The sequence below is a fragment of the Sprattus sprattus genome, assembly GCF_963457725.1.
Source record: "Sprattus sprattus genome assembly, chromosome: 3".
Lineage (NCBI taxonomy): Eukaryota > Metazoa > Chordata > Actinopteri > Clupeiformes > Clupeidae > Sprattus > Sprattus sprattus.
Genome location: NC_137922.1, coordinates 43,820,839 through 43,832,315, shown reverse-complemented (window position 1 = coordinate 43,832,315; position 11,477 = coordinate 43,820,839). Strand labels below are relative to the sequence as shown.

The 11,477-nt window shown below is 41.6% G+C and overlaps 1 protein-coding gene across 1 annotated transcript; it reads left to right on the top strand.

Annotated features, from left to right (window-relative positions):
• Window positions 1–6,017: 6,017 nt before the first annotated feature.
• pdap1a (pdgfa associated protein 1a) lies at window positions 6,018–9,846 on the top strand. The gene is made up of 6 exons (XM_080835923.1): window positions 6,018–6,209; window positions 6,825–6,907; window positions 7,047–7,124; window positions 7,277–7,398; window positions 7,614–7,765; window positions 7,988–9,846. The coding sequence occupies exons 1-6, from the start codon at window positions 6,197–6,199 to the stop codon at window positions 8,020–8,022; spliced, it is 483 nt and encodes a 160-aa protein (XP_080692049.1). The 5' UTR covers window positions 6,018–6,196; the 3' UTR covers window positions 8,023–9,846.
• Window positions 9,847–11,477: the final 1,631 nt, after the last annotated feature.

Sequence of the window (11,477 nt, the reverse complement as noted above, 5' to 3'; positions counted from 1 at the left end):
TTTCAGATTTGTGTACTTAACATTCTCAAGTGTCTTCACATGAACTTGTGATTGAATCAGAGTATCACTTTTTGACCTGTTGATGTGTAAAGCATTATTTTAGCGTTAACAATGTATCCGATTTGCTTTATATCAATCATTTTTTTAAATATGAAGTTGCCTTTGCACATGGGAACATGTTGTAGTGTCTTCCAGTGACATATCAAGTGTGGTGTTGATTTCACAAAGATGTGCCAAGATATGACTTCACTTCCTGTTTGGCGACTTTTCAGCTGAATTTGAGTGGCTGTACCGGACAAACGGTTGTGAGGATCAAAATTCTAAAAAGTAACTTTTGTGAGGCTAGGTCTGAAGATCATCTCTGGTGATTTTGAAGAAGATTTGCCAAAAATTGTAGGAGGAGTAGGCTTTCAAAGGTTTTTGATAAAACCGGAAATAGCGGAAAATCTATATAACCGGAAATTGACGCCATGGGGTGGGTTTAATTCGTCTTGATCCAGGGAATCCAATGGTACCTCAGTTTTGAAAATCGGTCATACGTTTCAAAAGTTGCGTGGGTTACAAAAGTCCAACTTTGCCCTGTTGGTGGCGCTAGAGTGGTCTAATGAGAGCCATGAAACTTGGTGTGAATGAAGAAGGGATTGTCCTTAATGAGTGTGCCAAATTTCACAAAAAGTTACCATATGGTTCTAGGGGCTGCCATTGACTCCCATGGAACAAGAATAATACTAACAGATACAATTACCTCCTACCGGAGGAAACCTAAAGAAGAAGAAGAAGCCTAGGAATAACAATACAGGGCATTTCATGCCTGTACCTGTACCACTCTTCTTTCCTCTCTTCTTTCCTTCTTTCACTCTTCTCTCCTTTCTTCTTTCATTATTCACTCTTATTTCTTTTCTTCTTTCCTTCTTTCACTCTTCTTTCCTTTCTTCTTTCCTTCTTCCTCTCTTCTCTCGATTCTTCACACTTCTTTCCTTTCTTATTTCCTTCTTTCACTTTTCTTTCTTTTATTCTTCCTTTCTTAACTTTTGCATTTCATGCACTGGTATTTCCTTCAGGAAATGCATTTTCTAGTTCTTCTTACCTTTTTCTGCGATTAATTCAGCCCGAACCGTTTAACGTAGAAACTTCATTCAAACTTTTAGGCCGTATGGTGAACCCTGTTATCGTTTCACCCCGCTCCACAGACGGCGAACTACACAATCTTTAGCTCATAAAAAAGAACGAGTCGTGCTGAGCTACCAAAAAAAGTTCGCCGCTTACTTTCGTGTTGATTGTCGATACGTCTATGTTTTATGCAGAACTAGAGCCTTCGCAGCGTAATAAGATTTTGGTCGCGGGTGGTGGCACGGTTCGACACGTGATCGTTCTACACCAATGAGGTAGCTGCTTTTTGTAAACAGACTGGCAAGATGGCGACCACCATGGTTTGAATTTACATAACAGATAAAGAGGAACACATCCGAACATCCTCAAAATCGGGCCAAAGGGATTCTAAACAGTGTTGTATACCTAGCCACGTCCAAGAAGAACAATGAGGCAAATATATAGTGATGGGCAGATGAAGCTTTGGCGAAGCATTGAACCATTAGGCACATTGCTTCAAAAATCGGTTCATTACTTGAAGCTTCAGTAACAGCGACCTCTCCTGGTGAAGTGCCAAGGTTGCAACTAAATGAGCCCAGCTAGACAGTGGCAGGAGGTATTAAGACAATGACAATCTAGTGTACAGTGCACGCACCAAATCCCCCCCCCTCCCCCACACACACACTATGTTTGTGTGTGTGTTTGTACACACATGCACCCGTAAACAAAGATTGTGATATATACATATATTTTTGCAAATAAAGATTCATTATTTTTTGTATATTGTGTTATTGGGGAGAGTGGGGAAAGGATGTGCTTGGGGATTCGGATGTGCTGGGAAAATATGGCACAGGTTGGGTGTGCTTGTGTAACAACAAGTTATGGTCGATAGGGAACAGTCAGGGAAGTTTTTATGCTTTGAAGGCGCCTCTATTCGGACTCTTGCTAGTTGGTGGCGGCACCTGACTGGTCCGTGTGATGCGCTATGAACCACTCAGCTGGTTCATTCAGAGAATGAAGCAGTTGCTGGTTCGCACGTCATATGTCACGTGATTTTTCCGTACCAAAGCAACCTTCGAAGCAGTGGTTTGATGGTTGGTGTACCTTATGGTTTGAATCACGTTCCGGCGCTTCAGTGTCAGACTGCCATCACTACAAATATACGATGATATTATGTTTATGTTAAGTCATTTAAATCAAGTTTGAAATACATGAGAATACGCCTGACTGAGGATCTAACATGGACCGTGAACACCCAGCAAACAGTGGGGTGTACTACGAATCTCGTTACAGATAGCCGGGCTATCTAGACATAGTGAGGCTTGCTAAAACCTTAACTGGGGCTATAAGTTAAGTGGTACTACGACCGCAGCTATGAGATATATTTGTCAAACTGGGTTTGGATAGGTGGAGCTTCCCCTGTAACATATGACAGAATCTTACACGTGAGATCGCTTGTTCAGTAGGCGGTGTTTTCACACGATTTGAGTTTTACTTAGCACAAAATCTCCTCCCGACCAGGTTTACTTGCTAGCATAAGATACCATGGTGATGTAGCGACGCAAAAGAGAACAACGTTCGTGGTACTGCATACCTATCTCTCTAATCGAGTTTCGTAGTACACCCCACAGCTGTGGATAGTGTCCTGACGGCATAATCACTGGCCATTGACTTTTCAAAACACTGAGGTCAGGCAAAAAGCTTAACACCAAACAAAATGTCACTACATGCTTTACGTTAGTATTTCTATGTATGTGACAAATAAACCTCCTTCCTTGTATCAATAAAAGGCAGCATTGTAGCCTACTTAAACCAATGACCATTTGTTAATTCAGTCATTCATTCATTCTTCCACAAATGAATACAACACTGATCAACCATATAAACAATCTTTATGAAAAATATGAAAACAGTACAAAACAGAATTAAAGAATAACAGATTAAGGACACTCAGTCCTCACTGTCAGTGTCAGGACAGCTATCAAGTTCCTCACTTTCTTTCGAATTGGCACAATAACTATAATGACATAAATCTGTGCAACACAGTCCTGCAGAAAAGCAAAGATCAGTTCAGAAGTGTTGCGTTTGGCGGGGATGTGGAACACTAGCTGTGGAAAATCACGGCTGAGTCTCTTCTTCAATACATCCTGTCTGCAACACAACAAATCAACAACAAAAAAAAGAGTCATATGAGTACCAGCAAAGGGGGGCTTCATGTTGTGGCTGATATACAATAGCCACCTTCGCAAATTAACTCAGAGTGAATAAAATAATATTGGTGGAGTTTACTTGCTATGCAACAGATATATAATACCAAGTATTCCCAAGAGAAGCACATACTGTAACAAACATCACACTATCAAGAACACTGGCATCCTCCTTATTGCAAAATAATACATGTACAGTATGTGCACACAAGGTCAATAAATGGGGGGGGGGGGGGGGGTTATGGGGGAATGGGCTTACTCAGAAGCGGTGTGCTAACCAGACAGGCCATCAGGCTGAGGAGTCACATTTCTGAACAGGTATTCAGTGTCATATTAACATCAGGCATGCTTTGACATCCATATAAACATACACACTACCCTATTAAAGTCAGATTGTGATTCAGTCAATATCAAAAACCTAAAACACTGGAGGGGAGGGGTGTAATGTAATTTCACACCCAGACACATGCACAACACATTATGGCAATTCACACATGCATTCATATTAGAATTGGACAAATACAATGATTGTGCAGCAGTGTAGGCTAGATAGTCATTCAACTTCTCCAAACATCTGTGTGTGTGTGTGTGTGTGTGTGTTTTGGGGGATGGGATGCATTCACATAGACTACCTACTGTTAGTGTGTGTTGGGGGTGAGGGTGAAACAGTCTTACCTGCTGTTAAAGTCTGTGTTTTTGACAAAGCTTCTTTTGGACGTCTGCCACTCGCGACGATGAATTTGCTGTCTTTCTGGCAAATTATACAGATGGCAGGTAGGACGGGGCCAGACCTTGATCTGGATCGAAGTTTCCTAGGTTTCGATAGGTATTCCACCTTACGTTGGTGAAATTATGTGTTTCCTCATGCTTAACAGAAGATATATGCATGTAACACATCTTGCGTTTCGAAGATATCTTTTGTTTTACATTTTCTGTCGAGATTTTTTCTTCTTCGGCGAATACGATGGCTGCCATGCCGCTTCTGTTTACTCGAGCTCAGCTGACATACTAGCTATCTGATTCGTTCCTTCTGATGACGTCTGAACCGTGGCACCTCTCGAGGCGAAAAGTATTATTACGCCTGCCGAATATGTACATACGCCTCGGAGACACTAGTTCTTCATTAAACGTTGTGAATTTGAATAGCCTTGCATTGCGAAAAACGGCGAACTTTTTTTAAAATCCTTAAAGGTGCATTAAGGATTAATAGCTATTCGCTAAAGGTATGCTAGCAGCTAAAACTAACGAAATCTCTTGAAATATGCTGACTTTGACATTATGACAAACTAATTACTCAACGACTGTCCTTACACAGTCTAACATCAATCATGTGCAACACAAGACTAAGCAAGACGGCAAATAAGCTACTTACTAGATCGGCCGAAGGTAATCAAAGTCAGGTCGGCGGGCATCGGCAGGCAAAACTACAGAAGGCAGTTATATGCCTATCGACCCTGCTATGCCATTGACACGGACGCAATTCTCCATATTAAAAGTCATTGTAGCGACCCAATTTTTTTTAAGCTGTTATTTTAAGGTTAAACTGCTTATCCTAACCCTAATCCTGAAGCATAATTGTTGCATATTGTGCCTTTAACATAACTCATTCTTTTTTATGAACTGAAGTTCGCTTAGTTCGGAGCCTGTGGAGCGAAGTTAGGTTTCTAAAGCACTTTTCGAGGATCACCTTACGGCCTATTTGTCGCGTAGGTCTTGTAAAGGACACTTATGCTATGTATTTTTCACTTTTCTAAACTTTATACTTTTTAAGATATTAAATAAAAACGAATCTAAATTTTCCCATTGACTTACATTGGGCCATTATGACATCATAGGGTGTCTTTAATAGGGTCTTTAAACTGGCTTGCACCTGTGCTTCACTGACACCTGCGCCAAATCAAAGGAACCTCTTCTCTGTCCCTCTCAATTTAACTGTAACTAGGAACATTAAGACACCTTCCATTCTCTACTTTTTTTTCTCTCCATCTCTCCATCTTTTTCTCTATCCCTCTCAGTCTACTTTCTCTCACACTCAATCTCTCTTCTTCACTCCATTTTTATCTCCTTTTTTCAATATTTTCACTCTCTTTTTCTCTTTCACTCTTGTGCACTCTTCTTTCCTTCTTCCACTCTTCTTTCCTTCTTCCACTCTTCTTTCCTTCTTTCACTTTTCTTTCCTTTCTTCACTCTCCTTTCTTATTTCCTTCTTTCACTCTTCTTTCCTTTCTTCTTTCCTTCTTCAACTATTATTTCCTTCTTTCACTCTTCTTTCCTTTCTTCACTCTTCTTTCTTTTCTTCTTCCACTCTTCTTTCTTTTCTTCTTTCCTTCTTTCACTCTTCTTTCCTTCATCCTCTCTTCTCTCCTTTCTTCACTCTTCTTTCCTTTCTTCTTTCCTTCTTCCACTCTTCTTACTGTCTTCTTTCCTTCTTTCACTCTTCTTTCTTTTCTTCTTCCTTTCCTAACTTTTGCATTTCATGCACTGGTATTTCCTTCAGGAAATGCATTTTCTAGTTCTATATGTCTATGGGTGGAACAGTGAGTTGAGGACGTCAATGTATTTGATGACGATAGTAGACTTGTTGCCTTTGTAATTGGCCAATTTTCGCTTAGATCCCACCCTCTCATAACGTCGGTTGGATTGGGTATTTGTCATTCAGAGCATGTTTTTTTTTATTCGCCAAACCGCCATTCCCATCCGCTTGTGTTCGTTTGGCTCGTTTACGGAGTGGACGTAGCATTGTCAGGCGAAGGCCTCAGCATACTTTGAAAAGAACATAGCTACATTTTTACCTAGGTTATAGTCAAGTGGGTAGTGCGGCTGTTTTTTTTCAATCTGTTGTCATTTAAAACGGTTTTAATTAATTATTTTAACTTTCAAAACCTCATCAACAGCGGAACATGCCAAGAGGTGGTAAGTCATGCGCCTCTTCACATAGCTGGCTAGCCTGGTAGCTAGCGAGCTAGCCTTGCTAAGGCTAGTTAGCCAATTTAACATCAACTTACATTACTTTCACGATTGAATTTAGCAGCTGCTTTTAAAATGCGTGTTAGCTACCCAGCTAACGTTGGTAGTTTAGCCGGTCAGGTTATGTCTCTAAATCATTGTGGAACAGAGCTATAGTTGACATGTGAATGTCCTTATTCAAGGTTTGTCATGTCGAAAACGTGATAGATGCTATTTAGCTTTGTGTTAATAATTCAGCTAATGTTTGATACGTTTTCATAGATGGTTAGCATTTTAGCTAGGTGTCATTAGCGTTCAGGACGCCATGCTGTGAACCTGCTCGTTAACGTCATTGTTGCTAGCGCAGCTTGCTAAGTTTTCACCGGCCCACTTTCACATATGGTCACATCGATACTTTACCGTGCGTTGCCTTAATCAATGACGTTGCCCTGAGTTTTCCACGCTCAGTTTGTACGCAGTGCTGCTGTTACCTGAAATGAAAACCGAATGTTACGAATATGTGAACATATTTGCCTTGTTGGTGTTCACAACATGAGTAATCGACTGGTCATTGTTTTTCAGGTAAAAAGGGCCACAAAGGCCGTGGGAAACAATTCAGTAATCCCGAGGAGATTGACCGACAGATGAGGGTGCAGAGAGAGAAGGTAAATTGATTAAGTTAAGTAACAGTAATCCAAAACGGAGAGCTGACTTGCTGCTTGATGTTGTTTAGTCATGGTCGGTTGACGTAAACCTGACGTTATGTTCCATATCTGGACACTGAACTGAATAATGTTTGTGCAGGAGGCAAATGAAGGAATAGAAAAAGAAAGTGGCTCAGATTCTGAAGAGGAGACTAGCAGCAGTGATGACGACACTCAGGTAAATATCTTGCCATTTCATCTACATTTAAAGTGTTCAAAGTGTCGGAGTAATTGCTCTCATGGAATTTCAACCCTGATCTATCAGTCTGCAGTTGAATTACATATGGACTTAATGTGCATGTATCGTTTCATATACCTCTAACCTGATAGGGAAAGAGAAAAGGAGTGGAGGGTCTGATTGAGATAGAGAATCCCAATCGTGCGTCTCAGAAGAGCAAGAAGGTGACTGAAGTGGATGTCGCTGCACCAAGGGAACTCTCACGTCGTGAGAGGTCAGTGCTTCATTTTGCCCACCTTGTGGGTTTTCTGCTGCTCAGTTGATGACGCCACTCTACTATGATCCAGCGGTAACTCAAGGAGGATACTAGGTTACAAAGATGTGTGACTGAGTTTAATTTTGTCATTAGTCGGCTACTGAATAAGTATTGATTAGGATAAAGGAGCACAACCTCGTATGTGTGTGTGACCGGATGTTACTGTGTTCCAGGGAGGAGATTGAGAAGCAGCAAGCCAAAGAACGCTACATGAAGCTGCATCTTGAGGGGAAGACCGATCAGGCAAGAGCTGACCTTGCCAGGTTAGCCATCATCAAAAAACAGAGAGAGGATGCAGCCAAGAAGAGGGAGGATCAGAAGAAAGGTGAGAAGACAAGAAGCATCTTGGCATCAACAGCCTCTTTTGACTTCAAAGAGTTAGGAATATATTAGACTCAAACTAGCCAAGCTTTCTTCTTCTGAGTTCTATTGGGAAGCCTTTAGATGGCTGTGTACATTTAATATAATTTTTTTAGCAAAATACCAAAAGTTGTCTGCTGTTGGTTATGACCCACCTTACATTTTCTGTACTTTTGTTCAATTTCAGTAAAAGAAGATCAAGACACAAAGTCCAAGCGCTAGCCCCGTCAGCAAAACGGGCTGGACTGCTCTACGGGGAAGGGAAAGGGGGGGAGGGAACCAGTATCTAAGGAGGGAGACAGCTCAGGGTTGCCCACACATTCTTACCCCTTGTAGCCCCTCCACCTGTGTGCAGAGTGGCTTGGGCGAAAGGGGAGAGGGGGTGAGGGTGGTCTCTTTTTCAGAAGTCCTGAAGGGTGTGAGGAGTCAGGCTTGGATCACGTGTCGTGCTGGACGTGTTGATGAACGGTCAGTGGGATGGTAACGCCATTCTGCCCTGTGGCCGATTCTAAAGGTGCCCTCATGTTGATCTTGCCCTGACTCTTTACTGTGTCCTGATTCTTATGCTGCTGGGAGTTCATCCTTGATTTTTAATTGTTTTCTTTTTCACGACACAGAAGCTGTTTACGTCAGGTTGAGACAGGGACATCTTACAAGGCTGGGTATCAACAGGGCAACACTATAGCATAATATGAGCACGTGCAACAAGTTACCGCTTCCTGTCCTGTGCTGGCCTTTTACATCCACCTCATGTGTCTTGTCTCCGTATCAATGCATAAGATCGCCATTCTGAAAGGTTACATTGATAGTGAGAGGACCGTAAACGCACTAACAACTCTGATGGCATGCAATGCTCATCTGCAACTAGTTTTCTTCAGGGTGCTTCATTTTTACCAAATAAAACAGAAATGTACTTACTTATTATTATTATTATTTTTTCATTTAATTTCAGTGAGATACCATTCATAAAGGGTAACTGGAGTAGTAGAGGCCTTTCGGCTACTATCAAGTGTAGAGGCAGAGTGTGAGTGATGCTTAGTCTGAGCTATGGAGTAGCTCTAGAGTCTGCAGACTCGTCACTGTATTGTCTAAGGGAGGTCCCAGTTCTTAGTTCAGTAATGTGCCATCAATGACCATTGGGGTGTGGATGATTGGATTCGGTTAAGAATATATATGGTGAGCACAGTGAAATGAGACATCTTAATTGAAAGTAATTCATGAAGTGTTAAATGAGAAAAGCGGAGCTGTAAAAACAGGTTTTGTGTGGTGATTCCCCCAAGACAAATGAGCTAACCGGGGACTTGAGTGGGCTATTCTGATTGGACAGGTGTGTTGTGTTCCTGTCCTTAGGAGTCATGGGAAATGTCAACAGACACACACGTGGCACTTCACACAAATAACAGCACTGAGGCAACAGACACTCTTATTTACCTCATCATTTCCCCAAAGCAGACTTGGGCATTCCTTACCCCGGAGAGCCAGAGAGATGGACATCATTACATCCTTTGTCAATTAACCCGTAAGCAAGGCTCTGTTTGTGTGGCTGTCTAGTAGCTGCCCTTAGGCATTACTTCTGGTCAGGGTTCACAAGAACCTATTGCACGATGGTGGTTCAGGTATACAACAATTAGCCTGTATGCCATTGTAAACAGGATAAAAGTTAAAGGCACTTCATCCAGTTCCTGTCGTGCATTCCCCTTGTTGCTTTGTTGTCATGTGCTCGCCTGGAAATGGGACCTTTATTTTTGTTTTGTTGCCTTTCAGAGTCTCTGAGGACCAATTAACTGTCTCTACCCTTGTCATTAACATCCTATGCTTATGCCTGTACATTAGGAGGGACCTTAAATGCCTTGAACAATGAGGAAGCAATATTCCCTTAATCTAACATACGTCATTACATTGGAAAATATACATATATATACAGGACAAAGTGTTATAAAGAACATTTTTAAAGAACTCAAGGACTGAATTGTATACTAGAACTGTTGGGACTGGTAGGAATTGTACTTTTTTTGGTCAACTTGTTGTATAGAAATAAATCCATGGACTCATTATAAGTCATCCCGTGTGTTTTTCTTTCTCCCTCATTTGTTTTGTTGGTTTAGTCTTTTTCACAAAATTTCTGTTTTCTATTTCTGTACCACCTGCACACAGGTGAACCTCGTGGAGGAGCCTCTGAAGCCTAACCCAACTGGCTTCTGAGCTGTTTCCATTGCTTGAGAAGGTTGACAGTCAATAATAATAATAATGAATCACATTTAGGCTAGCTTTACACGACAACGATCTGAACACAAACCGCAAAAGTGGCGTTGCGTTCCCACTTTTTATTTCGCGTTTAGACGAGCGACTTTGGGTGGAAATCTGCATGCACACGGGGACGCAAAAATGTGTGAAACTTGATGTAGTATGCATGCCAGGTGGCTAGGTGGTACTGTGAAGCACTGTCATACAACAACACCAAGAGCGCGCGCATGCGTTGAAACGTCCTTCTACTTCTCTCCTTAGCGCGAAATCGAAATTCGGAAAACCAAAGCATGGCAGCAATCCGACATGTTAATTTCCTGTATGTGTGGCCATTAAAATAATGTTGAATCTGACGTTTGTTGGTGTTTGGATGTACTGCACATGGGTATGACGTCAACGCGTAGGCAAGGATAGCCAGCGTGAGCAGCTCAGAGCACACTTTTGCGTTTTCAACCCTTTAGACGGGAACGTGACGGTGGAGCGTTTTTAAGATTTCCACTCTGGAGGGTGGGTTCATTTCTTTGCGTTTTCAAGCCCCAAAAACGCTGTCGCCGTCTAAACGAAAGGCACATCTGATAAAATATTTTGTCGTTTTCACCCGGGAGCGTTGTCGTGTAAAGCCACCCTTATATAGCGCTTTTCACAGTTCTCAAAGATGCTTAAAGTCAAAGCAATCCTGTAAGGTGAACCCGTGAGTGGAATGATGATGCAAATTGCTCAATATAATGGAGTTTCCACTGATGTAGTAGACTTACTGTCAAAGATGTGAATAGAATTTTTTGCTGTCAGACTTACCCCACTGGATTTTCCTCAGAACATTCTATACTAAAACTTGTATCACGATTAACATCAAATTGATTATGTGGTGGTAACATCTTTTTCACAGCACTGTTCTACCACTTCAGGCAATTTGACCCTGTTTTAATGCGTTAAACTGGTATTAACAGAAGTATATAGCATAGTGCCTTTCAGTACTGTTCCTTTGCTTTGTCAATTATTTCAGCAATCCAGGGTGAGCCAGTTGGCCGAATACCTAATTACACAATAGAAATGTCACACATGGATAAACAAGCAGTTAATTCAAAAATCTTCCCTCTGCTCTGTCTATCCTTTCTACTGAGGCCCAGAAGCTTTGACGTGTATCTCTGACAGGGTTTTTCCCATACCACACCCAGCTATCTTCAGACACCTTCAGGGCTTCTTTTGAACTTTGGTGTTTCCGACAGGCCTGCCTCTACCTTTAACCCCACACTGTAATACAAAAGTTTGAGCTCTAGTTAGCTGAAAGGCCTGCTATCTTTTGACCCATAGGGTTATCATATTTCTGTTCAGCGTGACAAGATACCCCATGTGGTTGCCAAACACGGTAAAATATCTTTTATGACATTTTTATGATTGTAACACTTGATCACCCTGAAATAATTTCTCACTGA

What these genes read in the sequence shown, in the direction of transcription:
- pdap1a (XM_080835923.1), top strand. An exon ending in GCAGTGATGACGACACTCAG is followed by an intron (nt 7,125 to 7,276) that starts GTAAATATCTTG and finishes CTAACCTGATAG; the next exon opens with GGAAAGAGAAAAGGAGTGGA. An exon ending in GAGGGAGGATCAGAAGAAAG is followed by an intron (nt 7,766 to 7,987) that starts GTGAGAAGACAA and finishes GTTCAATTTCAG; the next exon opens with TAAAAGAAGATCAAGACACA.